Source organism: Phyllostomus discolor, chromosome 3 (genome assembly GCF_004126475.2).
Source record: "Phyllostomus discolor isolate MPI-MPIP mPhyDis1 chromosome 3, mPhyDis1.pri.v3, whole genome shotgun sequence".
NCBI classification, from domain to species: domain Eukaryota; kingdom Metazoa; phylum Chordata; class Mammalia; order Chiroptera; family Phyllostomidae; genus Phyllostomus; species Phyllostomus discolor.
Window position 1 is genome coordinate 170,032,723 of NC_040905.2, and position 22,129 is coordinate 170,054,851.

A 22,129-nucleotide genomic window follows, 5' to 3' on the forward strand; every position below is an offset into this window, starting at 1 on the left:
GCAATTGCCTTGCTTAAAATTGTGGGTCAATCTAGAGTTTCATTTCTTTTATGTTTCTTATTTATATCAACAACCTATATCTAAGCACAAAAAGTCTTATTTTAAAGGCAGGAAAAATGCTAGTGAAATATAAACAGAAAATTATTCAGCACTGTATAGCATTAGAATTTATAAATATACATTATTTCTAAATTGTCACAAGAATATCAGTAGCTAGGCAGCCTGGATATTATCCCTACTTTACAAAAGTAGAAATGGGCTCAGAAAAATTAAAGTTGTCTGTCCCCAGGATCACATAATAATGAGTGATGGGACTGAGATTCAAACTAAAAGGATTTTAAAAAAAGTTTTGCTCTGTGTTGTTTTGTTTTGAAGTTTAAACATTTTTCATTTGAAATCTATTTAACTAAAAATAAAGTGTCAATCACTGGTATCAGGATCGGAGCATGTAGTACTGCAGACTCAAAAATCCATTGCATTCCACACCATCTGGAGAGAAAACAGTGCAAATTACAGACGGAAAAAGAAAATCTGTCCTTCTGCTTCCTTGCCTTTGGGGCTGTCAACTATGAGTAGTTTTGCAAGACTTGTTTCACTTTGTTTTTCTGGACAGGGCTGAGCCAAGTATTTCAAACAAAAGTCAGCCAATTACTAACTGCTGGTTGCTGGGTGTGGTCTCCTTTCAACTTCTATAAAATCAGAAGCCCAAGGCTTCAGTTCTGCTGAGAAACTTTCAGAGAAGAATCTCTATTTAGTTCTTCGGAAGAGGTGGGGAAAAAGGTAAGTCTTGGTTTGCCTTTGAGTTAGTTTTGGTTGTTTTGAAAACTTTCCACAACTTGATGTAACATGTTACTGCTTCTGTAGGATTTATCACTAGTAGTGTTTAATATGTTTTGATATATCTTTCTGTAAAATTATATTGTATATTTGTATTTTGGGAATCACAAATTATAGTGTTTTGTTTGACATAATTAAGACATATAATTTTAAGAATATTAAGTTTGCTTAGTAATTAATACTGGCTTGTTGTACTGTTGGTGAGTTACCATGGAAAAGAAGGAAAGAATGTGTTTTCCTCTTAGAAGCTGTGAGTTTCCAAGGGCTGTGAGCCCCACATGGAAAACATGAAGTAGTGGGGTGCATGTGGGGGAGCCAGGCCAGGGTGGGTTGGAAGGAACTGTTTCCAAACAGCATGGTTGACATCATTCATTTTCTTTTGTAAGGAAAACCAAATAGATTCAGACCAGATAGTGGTATCACATCCTTTGTAATTAACACTTTGAGATTAATGTTATTTTTACTTATGCTATGTAAAGAAATTAGAGGATCTGTTTATTAATCATTTCATTTAAAGAGGGTGTGGACACCTTCTTATTTCTGTAGTCTCTGTGTCATAGGCAGGCTTTTCAAGTGTTGATGTGCAGACCTAGGGGAAAGGAAACAGTCTCTGAGGGCGTCAGATAAGTCATCCTTGGGAATGCCAGATGAGTCATCTAAAAGTTATTCTACTTAGGAGCATCTTGATTGTTGAATGAGGTAATGGCCATAAGACTCCTTAGAAAAGTGCAAAGCAGGTTTAAAGTACAGTTTTTACTGGTGTTGGATGTTTTCAAAAGTAAAAGATTTTGAATCATAACCATATACCTGACTATTGTTCATTACAAATGTCCCTTCAAGAATTTTTCTCTTAGCCCATTTTGCATGTTAAATTCAATGCCCTAATTATAACTTTTCAATGCTAGCTAATTAGGACAGATGTGTTTTTTTTTCTTGCCTTGTTTATGTCTGAAATTATGCATGGACTTTGAAAAAGTAATATTCCCCTCTGTCTTCATGAATGTATTTTGGTGGCCGGAGGAGAAGGCACATTGCAAAATGAGTCAAATGTGGCAAAATGCTGGTTTCATAATTCTGAAATGGCCTCTTCTTCAGAAGTTTGATACCACCCGAGCCCTGGGTGGTAACCACAGCAGGCAGCTAGCCAGCATTAGACTGATGTTGTCAAAATAGTCAGCTAGAGTCTCATGCTTATTAAATACTTTTTAAATCAGAAGATCTGCAAGCGGTGATTTCTGTATGTGACGTTAGCTTGCTGAGCTAGTTGTTCTTAATCCTCTCTAGACCCATTAATTTATGGCTTACTTTAAAAATTGGAGCTAAAGCAACAAACCTATTATTTTCCAGTGATAAGAGCAGTTTTTTGGAGTAAATGAGTTCCCCTGTCTTTAAAATGGGGCAGATTTTTATCAGAAAGATCAGAACAGGTACAATTTATATAATACCTTCATGATGCTGATTTTCTCCAGTTCCATCCACTTGAGGTGAGATTTAAATTTGGCACTTCAGAGCTAACATGCATTTTTGATACTATCTATTCCAATAGTCTTCTGTTTACAAATGAAGATCCCTAGAGAAGATAAATGTTTTCTTGAGGTCATACAATCAGTCAAAGAGAATAGAAATAGGGCTTATTTTTATATCCTATAGTTATGGGTAGAAACATTTATTAAATTAGCATAGTTTTTTTCCCTAAATAATTAGCACTCATACACTGTTTATCCATTCAGTAATGCTTGTTAACATTCTAAATACCAGGCATTTTGCCAGGGGTTGGTGGGACAGGATGAATTGTAGATCAGCATTGCCTTCATGGAATGCTGCTACTTAAAGTGCTAGTACAGAATGGTAGGGGCTGGTATAGGGCTAAAGGCAGGATGTTTTGGGAAAGCCCAGAAGGTCACCCAATCCAGAGCTGAACTAAGGAGGGCTTTCTGGGGGATGTAAAGAGGTCTATGCTGAGTCCTCACTCAGAAGCAATAGTTAGACAAAGGGCAGTGGGGGGGGAGGAGAAAACAGCATTCCAGGCAAAGGGAACACCCTATCCAAAGGCCTAGAAGCAAAATGTTTATGAGACTACTTTTCATAAAGTGGTTCTTCACAACCTATGCCATTGTATAGCCTAATTGACTTCTCTCCCACGGGTAGGTGTGAAAAAGACTTGTGAAATATATATTCGAGGAAAAAAACTGTGCCTAAGACAAAGCATTGAAATATAAACTCCCTCCAGCTGTGGCAAAATCTGCCACAGCCTACGTCGATTGGCTATGAATGCATTTGATTCTCAACCGTGAACTGTTAGAAATAACAGCCATCTTGTCACTGTTCTTTTGCTCACTAGTTTAAAAGAATATACAATATTTTGGAATCAAAAGGTATGAATTTATGTATGCTTTGATGCTTGCAGCTGTTATCTAGAAACCTGCCTGAAAATAACACTGTTTTCTCAGGTGGAAAACTGCAGTTATGACATTGTCCTATGCAAAGACGAATCACAGCTGCTGCCATTGTAGAGCTCTGACCCTCCAGCTGGTCATCAGGAAGGCGGGATAGGCCGCAAAACTCGGCTTCCTCTGTCGCTAATTCTGGAATAGCCTTTCATGAGGTTGGCAGAGATAGAAATAGAGATTAAAAAATAAACTTTTTTATGATCATTTCAAACCTCCAGAAAGTTGCAAGAATATTGCACAGAATTACCACATACTTTATACCCATTGCAGTCCAACTGTTAACATTTTACCACATTGGCTTTTTTATTAATTCTTCCCCTTCTACCCTTTCTATATAGTTGTTTTTGCTGTAATATTTGAGAAAACACTGTAGATACTATGTTCCTGTATCTCTAAACACTTTTGTCTGTATAAATTAAAAAATGAAGATACAACCATAGTGCAATTTAAAAAAAAATCAACAAATTAACTTTAATGCAACAAGCCTAGTGTTCTCAAACTGTTCAGTTGGTGCTGTTGCTAATGTACCACTTCTGGGAATACCTTTTCCTTACATTTAGGAAACATGGACCCCTCTCTAACATCTTGGGCACACATTTTGTGCATACTTACCTTATTGGAGTCCTTACTCAGTGAGATGGAGAGAGCAAGGAATGCTCATGCCTAGAAAGCTACCCATTTATCCACAGATAAATTGAAATTGGTAGGCAGTGCAAGAGCACAAACAATTCATTAACCAGAAGAAATCTGGAATACTGTTAATTCCCATATAGGTCAGCCTATGTATAAATGGCCAACTTCCTCTCCAAATGAGATGATGATAAGGACTGAGATAAACTTGGTTTCAGAGCTATTTAGTAGCCAGATTAAATATATATATTGAACCAAGGTAAGTTATTAAAATAAATACTTAGATACTTAGATACCCTTAAATACTTAGTATAAGTTCTAAACATCGTAACTCAAAAGAAAGACAGAAAAGAAGGAAATCTTTTGTGAACTCATAGGCTTATTTAAATTACTTTTTGATTGTACAAGCCTATTTGCGGGGCCAGACCCTTCTTCGAGTAATAGTAATATCTGACATCTGTGTAACATATGTCAGTCAATAAAACGCTTTTGCATGCATTATTTATTTATAGTTAAGTAAGTGTTACTTCAAATGGCTAAATGGGTTCTATCAAGTACAGAATGCTGGTTTTCATGTGGAAGGTAGATATTGAACAGACAGAATGGTTTGGCAGCAGTTTTTGGCCAAAATATTTTGCTTTGAATTTTGAAGGAGTGTTGTAACTGCTGAGAGTTTCTGTTAAAACGTACAGTTCACTTTGGGCATTTAAACAGCAGTACCTGACAATTCCTAAAATTCCTTAGAGCAGTTTCTGATGTCTAGCAAAAACGCATGTTTACTTAAGCTTTGTTAAAAGCTAGTGGATCTAATTTGGCTTAGTTGAGAGTTGATTTTTCTTTAATTTCTTCCCTGAGATGCATTCCTCTTGGGCTGCTTTTCTTTTCCAGGCCACGAAAACTGCTTCACACTAAAGTCTGGGTGCTCCGGCTGTGTTCCAAAGCCATCTCCTCTGTAGACACTGTTACGTCAAATAAATTATTCAGTTGCTATGTGTTTTCATTTTTGTGTTATGTAATTAATAGGACGATAACATTTTCTTGGGCTTTCTAAAATTTATTTTTTAAGAAAGTGATGCCTTATATAAGCATTTTCTTAGAAGTGAAAAAAAATAGGTGAGGTATGGGAAAGTTTTCTTGAAATTCTTTTTGAAGTTTTGAGTCTCACTTTTGAAGTTATATCTGACATAATCCTTAATCTTTTATCTCTTTCAAAGTTTTTATTTCTAATTGAAAAGAGTGGAGATATTTGAGCACATATTTTTGTAACTGTGGAAAAGTACTGTTTTTGAGGATTCATGAGTGATCGCATCAACCATTTTGAGAATTCTGCTTTATGAAAGGCATGGATGAGATGATAGAAATAGAAATTTCAAATACTTGAAACTTTGCCAAAATTGCTAGAGATTTTGGATGTGCCAATTAAGCAACAAGAAAATGAAATTCTCCGCATGCCAATGGCAATTGCACCCAATTATGTCTGCAATAAAAACCAAAATCTTGTGCAAAATTCTACATCGTGACTTTACCTTAGGAAACAACTTTAAACTTTTCAGTTGCTGGGGTAGGAAGAGATTAAATAAGTGTACAATGTACAATGTACAATTGGTTCTTTTCACAGATAACAGAATAGTAGTTTGGACTATCCACATAATAAAGTGGAGAAAGTTTCTGCTTTGGATAGTATTTCCCTCCTGTATTTAATGTTATCGGGAACTGCAGTTATTTTGCTGCAGGTGTGGATTGAAATGCTTTGTCTGAATAAGCTGTTAAAAAATCAGGTTACAGGTTTCACTTCTCATGAGTCATTTAGCTTCACATCAAGAATTTAAAATGGGCTAGATTATCCTTCCAGTCTCCCTGTACTCATGAGAAGAGTCTCCAGAGGGATAAACAAAAGGATCTAGAGAGATAATCAGTCTAGATGTTGAGCATAGGCTGCTAAAAACATCCCAAGATAGAAAGGATCATTGGCAGCTTCTTTTGTGCATAACACACTTCAGGTTTTCAAAAATATACATGGTTGATTCCATAAAATGACTCCTGAACCATGGTAGCAATTCAAGAATTTCCAACATAGAGTTTACCAAAAAGAGGGCAGCCATGTTGCAACTGCACCCTAATGCTTCTTGTAAGAGCCAAGCACCTGGTATAAAATAATCCATTTACCAGTTTTTTTGTGTGTGTGTTGGGTGGAAAAACATGTAGACCTGGTATTTTGAACAGCTCAGATAGGAAGAAATGGAGCACTCTAAGTGCTGAAATAATTTTGTATCAAGGAATAGAAAAAGATACTGAAGTATTTGAGGGAGAAACAGCACCTGGATCTCTTTATGAATAGAGTTTTAAGTCTAAATCAACTCCTGCAGACTGTCACAGATTATTTTACCTTATAAATGTTAATATTATGCTCTTTTTGTTCCGGATACAGGATCTATGGATCCTACATAGAATCTCTGATGGCCTTACTAAGTATCTCTAATCTTCCATCTTGCCCATCTCTTAGCCATTCTCTGTGATAGAGGATGAGTAATATTTTTGACATATAAATGGAATCATATTGCTTTCTTTTAAAAAAATCTAATGTTTTCCCAAAGCTGTAGCTGGGGACACATTTAAACTTCTTTGTTGGAGTTTCTGTCAAGACTTTGTGTTCCAGTGAACTTCTTTCAGCTCCCCAAACATGAAGTGTCTCTTTATTTTGTTCTAACTTTTCTGCCTGGTTAATCTCAACTCATTTCAAGAGAGGTTCAGATCAGCCAGTACCTCCTCTAAAAAGTTTCCTTAGCTTTTGTGTTTTCCCACTGAGAGCACACATGAACTTAAGTTCATGGCAGCAAGGGATGAGGTTTTGATGTTTTTTGCACCCCCCCAGTGCTTGGCATATAGTAAATGGTCTGTAAATTTGGAGCAGTGAAGTGAATCACCAGCTTCTCTCTTCAGCCTATTTGCTTTGTAGTAGTCATCCGATCCCTGAAAGTTGGGACTGAATATGCCAAGAGCCAGATTTCTGAGCGGAGGCTCTAGGTTTCGGTTCAGGGGTAAGACTCTCCTTTTCAAAAACTTACATCTAGCATTTTATTATGCTTCTAAGAGTAATATCCTGAAAAATAAAGTCAAGACTACTCTATGTCTTGTGTATGTGAAGGAATGGAGGGGTGTATGTGTGTGGCTTTATGGTTTGTAAAAGCATATGTTTTCTTCCCAGAAACTTCTTTAAAAATGGCCATGGTAACGGAATTCCTCAAGCAGGCCTGGTTTATGGACAATGAAGAGCAGGAATACATCGTAAGTCAAATGATAATAAAATAACTGGGTTAAATATTAAAAGAGAAATTAATAGGAGTGAATGGACATTAAATTTTTTCTTTCTCATCCACAGAACACTGTGAAAGGATCCAAAGGTGGTCCCGGGTCAGCAGTGAGCCCCTATCCCAGCTTCAATCCATCCTCGGATGTTGCTGCCTTGCAAAAAGCAATAATGGTTAAAGGTAATTGTGTCTTTCCCAAACAATCCCCTCCTGCACATTTCAGAATGGCTGTTTGAATGGCTATTGAAAAACAGACATGGGCAGTGGAAAAAGTCTGTTTCATCTTGAAGATAAAAAGACTTTTTTGTCAAACAAAGCTATGTATCGTTTCTTATCATTTAAAAAATTTTGGTTAACTCTGTAGAATCTCTGTTGCTACAACAGCTCATTTCTTGCATAAACTCAACACTGAAACCAACACTTCTGCTCACATTTAGGGTTTGAACTAAGATCAAACACTCTGACACTGAGGTCCTGGAACAGTTTCCTCTTCCTTTTTCATTCAAATAGAAAGAGTGTCACCCAAAGTGCTTCCCTTTGATATGTACTGTTGCATCTATGTAATTCATGTTTCTTGGTTTGTTAAGAACTTCATTTGGAACATCTTGATAATGAATCAATTAATGTCAGTTATTGATGAAGACAACAGTTGATTTTAAGTGGCAAGCTGCTGCCCTGACCAGATAGCTCAGTTGGTTAGAGTGTCTTCCTAAAACACCAGTGTTGTGGGGTTTGATCTCCGGACACGACACGTAAAAGAAGAAACCACGAAATGCATAAATACGTGGAAGAACAAAACTCAGTGTCTCTCTCTCTCTTTCACCCTCCTTCTCTCTCTTAAATTAATCAATAAAATAAATAAAATACAAGGCAAGCAACCCTTTATTTCCAGGAGTGGATGAAGCAACCATCATTGACATTCTGACAAAGAGAAACAATGCACAGCGCCAACAGATCAAAGCAGCTTACCTCCAGGAAACTGGAAAGGTGGGTTGGAGTGGTGAATTTAGATATTTTATTTTAGTTGTGTTTGTATTAACTATGGATTTCAAAGCATAGTTACTTACTTCTTTCAGTTTCGAACACCATTTTCCCATTACAAGTGAGACTGGGATTGCAGTTTCTATCCACTTGATTGCAATCAAATCAATTCTGGCAAATTTACTGATTTCATACATTGGTTGTATTGGTGTAAATTCTTGGCAGATGTGGTGTTCTCTGTTGAGATGTCTTTAATTTCAACATAACAAACATCGAGATTATTATTCGCAATAAGGAATATGTTCTGATTGAAATGTGTCTTCTGCTAATATTTAATATGAGTTTTTGAATGCCTAAATGTAAAGTTTATATACATATATAAAAAATTCTAATTCCCTACATATATATATGTATATATATATACACACATACATATATATATGCAGAGAAATTCTAATTCCATACACACACACACATATTACATTTTGTATATATATAAAATTCTGCAGTTGATGTAATAAATGTCAGAACCTGTGGGGAATTTTTATTAGTTTATCTGAGCCAAACTAACAACAATTGCCAAGAAGCAAAATCTCAAGAGTTTTGCAGCTTATTTTACACATTAGAATCAAAGAAGGAGGCATAAGGAGGGTTACATGAAACCCATTGGCTTAAGGGGGCAGAAGAAAGCAAAACAGGGAAATCTCTGAGGTCAGATAAAAAGTAAAATGAAGAGACATACTACTTTTTCATTGGTGGGCACAGGATAGTTAATAACTAGCATTTATAGCACACAGAGAGATGTTATGCTGGGAAATGAGATAAGATGAGGGGCTCTGTGAGCCAGTGCTCTGTGCTGGGAGGTTGTGCCCTGAGGGGCCTGCAGAAGGCAATTACTCTGACCTTTAGAAGGTATGTTATCTTAGATGCAAAAGTCAGCTACTTTAGGTCAAGATTGACCTTTGTCAAGGAAACTACAGGCCTAGGACCTGACTACCGGCCAGGACCTGTTTGTAGTTAGGAATTCTTATGTTCAGACATTCCTATGTGCTTACTTTCTGCCTCTGAGTGTGTAGGGCCCTCCATGCAGGCCTTGCCTCAGCTAGTCAGGTTTAGTATGTGTCCTTTTTTTTTTTTTGTCTACATCACTTTAAAAGTAAGCTTTATTTTTTTTCCTACCAAATACAGGTAGTGTTTTTTTTAAAACACAATTAAAAAACTTACGTCAATGTCTGATAAGAGTGCTATTTGAACAGTGCAAACCTCAAAGTTTGGAAAAATTGTTAATACATTATATATTAATGTATTTTTAAGTATTCTTACCACTGTTTTTATTAATAGACAACCCTATAGTTTGAGCTTTGTGGCTTCTCCCCCTTATAAAATATTGAGAACCCTGTTCTTTAAGTAGTTACCAATGAATTCAGTCAAATGTCATTCTAATTACTCTAAAAGATAAAGATAACATTCTAACTATCTGGTGCCTTTTATATGCAAAAAGAGCAGCTCTAAAGATGGTTGGGTTTAGGAATCAGCAATAAGATTATCTAAAGGTCAGGTAACTCTATATTGCTCTGTAAACTAGCATGTTAATTATTATAAACTCTGATTCTAATTTCTTTGTTACAGCCCTTGGATGAAACTCTGAAGAAAGCCCTTACAGGGCACCTCGAGGAGGTTGTTTTGGCTCTATTAAAAACTCCAGCCCAGTTTGATGCTGATGAACTCCGTGCTGCCATGAAGGTAAATCACCTGATTTAAGCAAAACTCTTTTACTGAAAAGAATACATAGGTCAAGTCCACTAGTATCCTCACCATCTAGTACAGGACCTATCAATTAATGGGATTAAGAGGCATGAATTAGTTAATTAATGAATGTTGGCATTCATAACTATATTATTTCTGCCTTCATCAACATGTCACTGTATGTCATACATCTCACTTTTTAAAAAATAGTTAATTATTTCTTATTTTTTTTAAGATTTTACTTGTTTATTTTTAGAGGGCAAGGGAGGGAGAAAGAGCAGGAGAGAAACATGAATGTATGGTTGCCTCTCTTGTGCTCCTTACTGGGGACCTGGACTACAACCCAGGCACGTGCCCTGACAAGGAATCAAGCCAGCCACCCTTTGCCCTGCACACTGGCACTCAATCCACTGAGCATACCAGCCAGGGCATATATCCATATATCTCAGGGCATATATTTATATATTTGTTAAAAATATTGGCTTTAAGCACATTTTGTTTCTAGAGCAATATACCAGATAGAGCTAAGTGTAATTACTAAATATTGTGGGAAATTTACTAAATGCCAGATTCAAATGAATTTTGGGACACACAAACTAGTTAATGCTCTCAATGCATATTTTCCTACATTTCTTCTTTTCTTCTCTTCCAATTCAGGGTCTTGGAACTGATGAAGACACTCTGAATGAAATTTTGGCCTCAAGAACTAACAGAGAAATCAGAGAAATCAACAGAGTCTATAGAGATGGTAAGTTTTAATGTCCAAACAGTCCAAGTGCCTTTGTTGACAAAGGAAATCTGATAAGCATTTCTTAAAATTGAATGTGAGTTTAATTACAGGGGCTTTGGAAGCTCTACTTTCTAAAATATTTCTTTATTGTTTGGTACAAGTCTACTGTAATCACACATTTACCGTACAGCTTTCAAGTTGCTAGCATGCTGATACAGGAGACGGGGTCCAACCCTCAGCAATCTGCATTTCAATCAGAAATGTCTAAGACACATGGCCATGTGTTATTGTAATGGAAAACTCAATTCAAAGCATTGAATTCAAAGAATTTTCTAAAAATGTTTTCTAAAAACATTTTCTATTATACTGAGATTTGTTTCATTAAAATATTCTGTTGTTTTTATTTTGAAAAGATAACAAAAGTATAAAGTCTCCAAAACAAACACAAAAAATACTCTCCATTTGTCCTTGAAAAAAAGTAAAGAGCTAGGTGCTTATAATCCTGTGATGGAAACTTCTACCATTATGAAACTTGTCATTATGAACATAAATGACTCACTTATTCTTTACCTCTAGTTGGATCCATAGGGATGAAAGGCCGGCCATGGTACATTTTATCTATTCAGTGAAATATCTCATTTAAGTAACATGCTCAGCATTGTAAAGAGGATGGCTGTAAGTGGGTCCCGAGCAGTGCTGGGTCTTTCACTGTGTTCCTTTTCTAGTTTCCCAAGCCGACATGTGGTACCAGAGGGGGCCTTTCTGCTTGATTTTCATCCCAAGCACAGAGAATAAAACAGCCCTTGCATACAGTTTTCAGAGCAATTTAATACATGAATCAGAATAAGGAAGATTTCATCCTCATTTTCTGCACCCTTTATTACCAGTATTTACCTTAGATCTGTTTATGAATGATAATAATCAAGAAGGAACTTATTTTTAGTATTTTTGTTCAATAAAACATAGTTTATGAAGATAAATATCCATATTTCCCCATTATACCCAAGATACAGTCCAATGATAGCTTATTAAATTGCCCCATCTGCTAGTTAATTATAAATTTAGTTAATTTTTTTCCTAATAGAGCATCGTTTTGCATAGTTAAGTATGCAGGTTTACACAAATAAAGTGTTAAATCTATATATGCATGTGTATGTACACACATAATAAATTATATTACATATATATGATTAATAAGTGACCTGTGTTCAAGCAAGTACCTCTGGTTTGTTCTTTTACATAAGTGTTCTATTCATCACCTTGCTTAAATTCTGCCATGTTTATTCAGAATTAGTTATTTAATACTTATGCTATTCATATTATATTAGCAAAAGCTCTATGACTGTAGGTTTTTATTCACAGTATTATGTAAATTGCTTTTATTGCCCTAGAGGATACAAATTTGATGATCCAAAGTTTTATTTGCTTCTATATCACTATTTTTATTTAAAAAAGATAATATTTTGAAATGCATTTCATAAGTCATTGAATATTTGACATTACAAATTTTAAGCCAATGCATATAGAAATGTCAGATATTATAATTATCACTATTATTTATCATTAGTTTACTGCAAAATATACTTCTTTTATTTTTCAGAATTGAAGAGAGATCTGGCTAAGGACATCACCTCGGATACTTCTGGAGATTATCAGAAGACTTTGCTTTCTCTTGCTAAGGTATAACTCAGATGGTTCAGGAAATGCCTCTTCTTTTATGAAGAGTAAGATTTTAGATTTCATCTCACTTGAGAAATGAGCAATTAACTCTTTTCAAAGAAATATTACTTATTTGATTTTAAGGAAATTAAGCAAATCATATGGTTACATGGTAGAAAACAACTTACCAAGACAATGGTATTGTTTTTTCAGGGTGACAGAGATGAGAATCTTGGCATAAATGAAGACTTGGTTGATTCAGATGCCAGGGTAAGCAATCCTCCTCGATCACCTTCGTACCTCCGACAGTCCTACATCTGGTGAGGTTACCACTGGATGACCACATGAAGGGAAGTCTGAAATGCTTCAAGAGGCAGGGGACACCTAATGTTCCTTCTTCAAATGATGTGCACTGTTCTGTGCTTGAGCAGTCCAAGAAAAAACTGTAGTCTTGATGTTTCCTATAGATCCATTATTCACACAGTTGAGAAGATTAAGAGAGAACCATGAGAATTTGATTTGTAATTCATAAGAATTGTTGTGTTGAGAAGACTCTGATTTTTTACTTTACTAGAAAGGGAAATGTATTTTTTATTAAGTCAAGTGAAAAGAGTAAGCACATTTAACATTCTTTTAACAGTGAACACTGGAATGGTTTATAGATAGAAGTTTATGTTGTAAAAATACTATGATAATGAGATAATTACAGAACAATTACAATAGCATTTGTATATTTTCAAGTATATTTTTTATATAGTGTCAGTGAATTTACTGGTTATTAATACACCAGTCCATTGGTAACGTTAGAAAAAGTGTGCCATTTTGGGCCAGGAATTTCTGTTAAAAAAAAGATTATTTGCATATGCCTTCCTCTTGGAATAGCATCTCTCTATAAATTCATCACACTGAGTCAGTAAGAATAGAAACTTATTTCTCCATCCCTACTCTCTTCACTGTAACAGTACATTTTCTATGTTATCTTGCACATAAAATAGGCATTCATTAGCTTCTTTGCTGAATAAACGCATATGTATCAAGTCAGTTTGCTTAAAAAGTCTAAAATAAATTCTTATGTCCATTAGAAGTTTGATCATTTCAATAGAAATTAAGCAAGCATACAAAGAAAAAAAGTATTTGAATAATTGTCCATAATAAAAAAAATTTCTTATTTGCTTGTGCCATTTCTGAATTTGCTTTTCATGTGAAGACTGTCAGGGCTCTTAGATGTATATTTATGGCAGCTACATGGATTAGTGTGACCCAAGAGGATGTTGGCAATTAAGATTTCAAAGTTAACAGAGCAACTTGTGACAATAAGGAGGGGATTATGTTTTTCATTTAGAAAAGAGGAAAATCTGCACTTTAATAAGGTTAAATTATTTATCTAAGATTAGAGAGCTATTAAGTTGCAGAGTCAAAATTTATATCTAGAAATACTAACATCAAAATTCAACACCTAGGTTACGGTTGAATTATTGATTTTTAATACCATTTATTGATAATTACTTTGAACAATTAAAAGAAAATCAGACAGGTCCTTGGAGTTGATTTAATACAGAATATATTCTTAAAGCAATCAAATTCATCAAACATTTCTTTTTCAAAGATATATTCAGTCTCTAATGTTTGCAAGGTACTTTGAGTGGCACTGTGGAAGACACTTGACAAACAAAATAAGGTCCCTATCTTTAAGGAACTTTGTATCCTAGCATTGTCTACTCTGATCCTGTTGGCTATAAAGCATCTGCCTAAGACAGCTTTGAAGAGATCTAACGTTCTTGTGCAGACATCAAGTCAGCAGGTAATCAAGTGTGTATTTTTGTTTCTTGACAGGCATTGTATGAAGCAGGAGAAAAGAGAAAAGGGACCGATGTGAACGTGTTCCAAACCATTCTTACCACCAGAGGCTACCCCCACCTTCGCAGAGGTGAGGAGACAACAATGTTTCCTGGAACTTGTTTATAGAAGATGCATTTTTTTAAACAAATAAAAAGAAAGGAAAGAGAACAGTCTTAATGAGCAGCATCACTCCTACACCAAATGAATATCACAGAGTGCCCCTGGCCCCTTAATGATCTTTGTGCATTTGTTCAGCCTTGTGTAATGATTGTTTTATACTACTTGAAACAGCTTTTGTGACTTTGGTGTGTAGAACCTTATTTCATTATTTTCACTATTTCTACTCCCCCAAATATTTGGAACAGATATGTCAAAATCCACACATACAACAGGACGAATGAAATTACAATGAAGGAAAACAAATAACTCAGGACTAAGTGAAAAAGTGTATTTAGATGCTCCGGAAACAAACACCAAAAGGAGTTGTTGCCTTTGAGAACAAGATTTAGCTCTGAGCTGGCTAGAAGCCATGGCAAATGGAAAGTGATGATGATTTTAAGATAAAGTTTACTATCTTATAATAACATACTGGTTTCTAATGTTAAAATCTAATGTTAAACTTAAAGCACAGATTTTTATAAGGGAAGATCCATTTGCTATGGCACTTAGCTCCAATGTGCCAAGTGTTATGATTGTCAATCATATGCCATGTCTAATAAATGTCAACACTTGCAAAAATTTTCCCAAAGTATATAAGATCACCAGAATAGCCACGTGAGCTACATTCCTAGGGGAAAATGTAGTCTCTGAAATATGCTCAGTTGAGTAACTAGCTTTAAAACTTGTGTTCAGTCATCCCAAGGAGTTCTTTGAGTCAGTTCCCTGACTTTACTAATATTTGCTAAAGAATAAGATGTATTCTACATGTCTCAGTTTAAATGTCACATTCAGTGTTTCAGAGATACACCAAGTACAGTCAGCACGACATGAACAAAGTTCTGGAACTGGAGATGAAAGGTGACATCGAGAAATGCTTCGTAACAATTGGTATGTAGTCCTGGAGAGAGAAGAATTTTCTATATGAAAATTGCATCATCATTGCTGTCCCATAATTTAAAAAACAAAATAGAACAAGACAAAAAGCAAAACTCAGATATAGTTTTCCTATAGAAAGTGGTGACATGTAAGACAGTGGCGACATGTAAGATAATGTCAATATAAAATCACTAGCTAAATGACCTTAATGATAACAGCATTCCCTTTTTAAAAAAGATAAGCAGGTGGAAAATGCTTTCTTTGCCCCTACTTTTATGCCAAGTGATGCGCCAGGCTGGACATAGCACAGAGGAAAGTCAGCATGGTCGTTAAGAACATGGGATTTGGAATGAGAGACAGATTCAAATCCTGGTCTGTCACTTGACAATTGAACAATCTTAGGCAACACCAGAGAATTTGATTCAGTAGTTCTCTGGTAGCCTCTGACAGCCTTTAAAATGAGAAGATATTAAAGCTCTCTTATATCATTCAGATGCCCAGTTAGGTCTGGGAACCTGCATTCTAAAGCAATGCTTCTCAAATATTAATGTGCACATGAAGCCCTTGGAAATTTTGTTAAAATGCAGATTCTGATTTTACTAGGTACGATGTGGAGCCTGGGACTCTGCATTTCTAACCAGCTCCCCTGCTAATGCCTATTCTTTTGTCCATGGATCACACTTTGAGTAGCAAACTGGAGAAACTTACTAATTGACGCACCTGTTAGTGTTTAATTTGGCAATTGCCTTTTACAGCCTGTGCTAGGGCACTTAATTTTTTTTCTTGCTACATGAAAAATGTATTATATGCCAATATGGCCTTTAATACCAACTGGTTTCCCTGTTTCCAAGAAGAGTACACTCAGGGTAGCATGAACTATAGAAGGTGCTACTGTTTGTATTTAAGATAACAGGAGATAAGTGTTGGTGTCAGGGGGAAGGTCATTCAAAACCACCATCTTATACATCAAATATCCCACACTGAAAAGGGGGGATGAGAAATGGGTATAGAATAGAATCTTGTTTGTGAAACTCTAAATCACCTGTTTTTTTCATATGCATCTTTCTTCCTTTGTGGTAAATATGTCAACTAAAATGTGCCTCTCTTACAGTGAAGTGTGCCACAAACAAACCAATGTTCTTTGCTGAGAAGCTCCATCAGGCCATGAAGGTAAGATGCTGCTTACATAATTTGTTTTGGGGAAAGATTATTGTCAGTGGGGAGAACATAAAACCTCAGATTGTTTTAAAATCATACAAATATTAATACTGGGTTGGCCAAAAAGTTCATTTGTTTTTTTCCGTCAGATGGCTCTAGCAGCACTTAGTTGTCTTTAACTTCATTCAAAACAATTTTGTTAGATTGCATTGTGACAGCTGTCATATCAGCGTGCATTTAAAAAAATCATACCAAAATTGGTGAACTTTTGTGTAGCCATTTTAATATTGAAGATAGAAGAAAATAAGCAACGTTTTTGGCATATTATGCTTTATTATTTCAAGAAAGGCAAATGAAACACAAAGAGATTTGTGCAGTGTCTGGAGAATGTCCTGTGATTGATCGAATGTGTCAGAAGTGGTTTGTGAAGTTTCATGCTGGAGATTTCTCTCCGGAGATGCTCCATGGTTGGGTAGACCAGCTGAAGTTGATAACGATAAAATCGAGACATTAACTGAGAACAATCAACATTCTACCACATGGGAAATATCTGACATACTCAAAATATGCACATCAATAAAGTTATTGGTGAAAAAGAAAAATGTGTCTTTTATTTTTTTATTTTTTTAAAGATTTTATTTATTTATTTTTAGAGAGGGAAGAGAGGGAGAGAGAGAGAAACATCAATGTGCGGTTGCTGGGGGTCATGGCCTGCAACCCAGGCATGTACCCTGACTGGGAATCGAACATGCGACACTTTGGTTTGCAGCCCGCGCTCAGTCTACTGAGCCATGCCAGCCAGGGCTAATGTGTCTTTTATTTTATGCAGAAAAAACATATGGGTTTTTTGGCCATCCCAATGTTTTCTCATTAAAAGAATCACTGTTTCATTCAATGCAAGAGGCTAGTACACTTCCTTATTAGAACAAAATGATTAGATTTGTTATATTTTTATAGCCAAGATGGTAAGATGAGCTTGTAGGTAATTTGTGTGTTACTCATGATTTGCATAAAACCTGAATCAGCACAGGAAAGGTGATATAATTTCTCTTTAAATGTGTGATTTTGGTAACCTGCTTCTGCTAAGGTTGTAAGTTTTATGATCTCCCCCCTTTTAAGTTTCATTTGTGTTTTATTATTCTGTCTTCCATGCCATGCCTTAATATATCATTCTAAGCTTGTAAAATGTTCCAAGATTAGTGAACTGGAAGGTGTTATTAAGCTATATTGAGATACACTTCAACCAATTTAACTTTATTTTCTAGTTCTCTTCATATATTATATAGGATAGCACCTGTATACTTGTACTGTGAAGGGTCGGAAGTTGTCTTTTTTATTCCTTTAGAAACTTTAAAATAAGGAAGTCTTTAGAGAGAAGTCTAACCATTCAATTAAGAGGAAAGAGTCCTTATGAAATGATAGGCATTGTGCTATTATGTAGTAGGCAGTAGAGTCCCTTAACCCATGTCTGCTCTTAGTTAATGGGCTAATTTGATGGGTAATGATGAATACTTAGTATTGTCGAAGAGTAGAAGAGTGTCCAGTATCCCAGACTTTGCATATCAGTGTAGCCTTGTTCTCAGCTTAACTAAGACCAGTGCGTGAACAGGAATTTACCTGATGAGAGCAGGGGTAGAAGAGATGGAGAAATAAAGTAAGGTTGAGAAATCCTTGAAGGATTTTAAATAGATGAATTAGATGATCAGATTTGCAACTTAAATACTTCACTGTATTAGTAATTATTGCATAGGGAAAGAAAAGACTGGATGGTGGAAAGCCAAGTTGGAGGTTGTAAAATCTCAACATACAGCCAATGTAGCAACTGGGTTCTCGACATTTTATTACCACCTGTATAAAGTGCATCTGTGTGTGTGTGTATGTATTTTAATGTAGAGACATTTTCTCTATAGAGGCTCTATGGGTGAACAAAAAAGCTTCACATTCAGACCCATATCCTGCTTTATGAAGAGTATGCTCTGAATATGAGACACTTAACCCTCATTTGTTTTGGACAGGGTGTGGGAACACGTCATAAGACATTGATCAGGATCATGGTTTCCCGTTCTGAAATTGACATGAACGATATCAAAGCATGCTATCAGAAGTTGTATGGCATCTCCCTCTGCCAAGCCATCCTGGTATGTTGTGATTTTCATAATGCTACCCCCACAAATAATAATTCTTTTTGAAACTTCTCTAAAGAGAAAGGCTGACTTACTACATCAGTTTCATATGTAAAATTAATTTGTTATATTAGGATATATAATTTATAAGTACATTTTACTTTCACTGGTAAAATCTACTAGTGAGTTCTGTACTGAAGAAATACTCAAATTATTCAGTAGTCATAGAAACATTTAGTTTTTCATACATAATTTTAGCAACCAAAATATTTTTACTAGGGAGATACAGTAATTTGTTTTGTACTGAATATTGATCAGCAGGTTAAACACTTACTAGTCTAAGTATTTCCTTAATTTTGTCATATGTAAAAGATATAAAATTCATGTTCATGTGATCTTATTATAATGTTAATAAATAAAAATAAAGTCAAGTCAGGGTTTTAAAGTTATTGAAAGATAGGTGACTATCTAAATTCAATTTGTTTTTTATAATGAATAACCAAAATCTATTGAGAAAATCACAAACTTATACCTTTTCTGGTGAGTGAGTCAGATGTTCCTCAGGTGATCTGAAGGAATGTTGTGCTCTCTTTACTTGACTCTGTGTGATACCTCATTCTTGGAAAATGATCGCTCTGATGCATAACACAATCAACTCAGAGAAGTTTACAGGCTGAATTTTGACAGGTGTTGCTTTTCTATAGTAATCAATACGCAAATATCAGTCATCTGCCATATGAATTATATTATTTAATTAAGTAGATAATATTCTTATCAGAAATCCTAGATACTTGACATGCTGTATGTTCTACAACTCTTAAGCCTACTAATGTAATAATTATTCTGTAATTTAAAAAGGCTTTATATTGATTGTGGTTTCAGGTAACATTAAGTATCTCTGTTTTTAATCAACAGGATGAAACCAAAGGAGATTACGAAAAAATCCTGGTGGCTCTCTGTGGAGGACAGTAAATATTCCTGTGAGGATGTCAAGCTTTTTGATCAGGAGATTTTTTAAATCATATCTTCTCATGCCATTTTATAGATTTAAATAGGAAAGTTTAAAGCAGGAGTAGTCTAGCTAACTGCTTTCTGAAAACTATAGCCTATAAATCATTTTTGTATCACAACTCTGTATAACAGAGATAAGCTTTAAAAATATATATATTTACGCTAAACTGTAAAACCCCATAAATAGGTTGCTCTGGTAACATTACCTAAGAAATATGTTTATGTAACAAAATAAAATGATTTTACAGGACTATTGGTATGTTGCTGTTTTTTTGCTTCTGATTTTCTTCTGTGTGTAATGCAGTAATTTAATTTGATATCAGAGGACAGGAGCTTGAATCCTAAATCATAATCATTTAATGAAATAGATATTATATATTAAATGAAAGAAAATACAGAGTTACAAAACAGACTCCTTACATTTTATTATCTTGGTACAGATTATTGAGAGGGTTGCTATCTAATAATGGACTTACTTACTGCCTTAGCATTGTAACAATGTGATATTCTGCTATATTTTGTGAATCAATATAAAGGTAAAATGGCAACAGCAATAAAAATTTCTCACTTTTTAAAAGTGATGATTGCATGTTTAGTTTTTTTAAAAAATGTCAAAAGTGTTTTCCAGAGTAGCTATACCATTTTACTTTATTCACAATAAGCACACAAGTGATCTACTTTTGCCACCATTTTACCAGCATTTATTATTGCTGCTATTTTGTATTTTGCCACTGTTTTTTTTATTGTTGAGTTTTGAGAATTCTCTATACATTCTACATACTAGTGCTGTGTCAAATATGTGCTTTTCAAAATTTTCTCTCAGTGTGTAGCATGTCTTTTTGTGAGCCAGTGCATTAAATTTCAATGAGGTCCAAGTTTCGCATATTTTCTTTTATTGATTGTGCTTTTGGTGTCTTATCTACAGACTCCTTACCTAATCGTAGGTCCTGAAAATTTTCTCTGGTTTATTTTTCCTAAAAACTTTATAGTTTTCCATTCTATCTTTAAGTTAGAATCCATTTTGAATTCATTCTTTGTGTAAAGTGTGACACTTATGTCACGGTTCTTTCATTTTTGTTGTTTTTGGCTTATGGATGTCCAATTGCTCTTGCACCATTTGTTGAATGGGCTGTCCTTCCTACATTGGATTGCTTCTGCACTTTTGTCCAAAAAAATCAGTTATTTTCCTCTGAGAGTATTCTGACCACATAGGTAGCAGTCGAATTTGTTCACCTCGGCAGTGTTCAGCTGGGAACTTGAATTTCTGACTGTCATCAGCTGCACTCACCTGTAAGTTCATTTGCCTTGACCACTGTCCTCTACTTTCTTCCATGTCCCCTGTCCCATGCAGCCTATGGGAGAATTATGATGACTTGACCCATAGTACATGAGCCAAAGAGGCTGGCAGATATACTGCTTATTATGGTCATAATTTTTTTAGTTCTTTTGTTATTACATGAGACACCTCGCTTGTGTGTTTGTTTAAGAAGCACGTGAGTGGGAAATCACAGGTGCCCTAGGGTTGGAACGTTGAGACAAGATGGATTTATCAATAAATTTTTATCATTACTGTTCTAAAAGTGGGCTCAAGATGGTGCAAGCATCTCTGCCAGTCGATATTGCATTCACACCTCTTTTTTCCAAATTTCCTTTTTAAACTGCCAATGTGAGTGAGTCTCTCTGCTCTCCTTTCCATCTCTGTCCATTGTCTGTTCTTTTCTGCTTTCCTTTGGAAGGAGGCTTCTGAAGGCTGACTTCATCATCAAGGCTCTCTTGTCTTCTATCGGGAGCTCAGAGGAGGACATGGGAGCAGATGGGACATCTGGAGGAGGTATTCCTTCTGCTTCTTCCCTGATTCTACACAGATTTGTCAGCATTCATGTTTCCACAACTATAATTTCTTGTCAGTAGCTCTAGCTCTCAATGCTTTTTTTTCTATCACTGCTCCTTGATGTCTAGGATTCCTGCTGCTGCTGTTGCTTGGGTGGTACAACATTCTGTGTTGGTTCCTTTAACCAGGTCATACCTCTTACATAAAGCCCTTAATTTCGGGGCCCCCAACCCTTGGGCCACCCATCAGTACCAGTCTATGGCCTGTTAGGAACCAGGTTGCACCTCGGAAGGTAAGCAGCAGGTGAGCTAGTGAAGCTCCATCAGTATTTACAGCTGCTCCCCATCGCTCACATTATCTGAGCTCTGCCTCCTCTCATATCAGTAGAGGCATTAGATTCTCATAGGAACACAGTAGGGGAGCACCCTCCTGTGAACTGCCCACCCAGGGATCTAGGTTGCCCACTCCTTATGAGAATATAATACCTGATGATCTGAGGTGGATCTTAGGTGGCGATGCTAGCACTGGGGAGAGGGTACAGATACAGATTTCAGGAGCAGAAAGGTTTGACTACACAGAGACCATAATAAATCAGTTGCTTGCAGCCTCATATCAATCCCTGTCAGTGAGTGGCAAGTGGCAATTAAGCTGCATCTGGTGGCAGGCTATATAGTAGTAAGGGAGTTAATGTACTTGAACTACACAGCTGCATCTCGTGACAGGCTTTAAGTCAGAAACTGACACTTATTTTAGTCCAGGTGTGGCCCACCCATTATTTTATTTGCCACTCT

At 35.7% G+C, this 22,129-nt stretch overlaps 1 protein-coding gene across 2 annotated transcripts; it reads left to right on the forward strand.

Moving 5' to 3' along the window:
* The first annotated feature begins 661 nt into the window (after positions 1–661).
* On the forward strand, positions 662–19,758 carry ANXA1 (annexin A1). 2 transcript variants are annotated; one of them, XM_028513045.2, is made up of 13 exons: positions 662–780; positions 7,123–7,202; positions 7,297–7,405; positions 8,118–8,212; positions 9,836–9,949; positions 10,610–10,700; positions 12,283–12,362; positions 12,555–12,611; positions 14,175–14,268; positions 15,132–15,227; positions 16,327–16,385; positions 18,389–18,511; positions 19,412–19,758. In XM_028513045.2, the coding sequence occupies exons 2-13, from the start codon at positions 7,137–7,139 to the stop codon at positions 19,466–19,468; spliced, it is 1,041 nt and encodes a 346-aa protein (XP_028368846.1). In that variant the 5' UTR covers positions 662–780; positions 7,123–7,136; the 3' UTR covers positions 19,469–19,758. The 2 variants fall into 2 exon arrangements, with proteins under 2 accessions (XP_028368846.1, XP_035877636.1); XM_036021743.1 differs by having other exon boundaries at positions 762–779; positions 7,120–7,202; positions 19,412–19,747.
* Positions 19,759–22,129: the final 2,371 nt, after the last annotated feature.

Excerpts from the sequence above, each read along its gene's own strand:
- ANXA1 (XM_028513045.2), top strand. The coding sequence starts at position 7,137 with ATGGCCATGGTAACGGAATTCCTCAAGCAGGCCTGGTTTATGGACAAT. Across the intron at positions 7,203-7,296 it reads ATGAAGAGCAGGAATACATC|AACACTGTGAAAGGATCCAA; the intron begins GTAAGTCAAATG and ends TCTCATCCACAG. Across the intron at positions 10,701-12,282 it reads CAACAGAGTCTATAGAGATG|AATTGAAGAGAGATCTGGCT; the intron begins GTAAGTTTTAAT and ends TTTATTTTTCAG.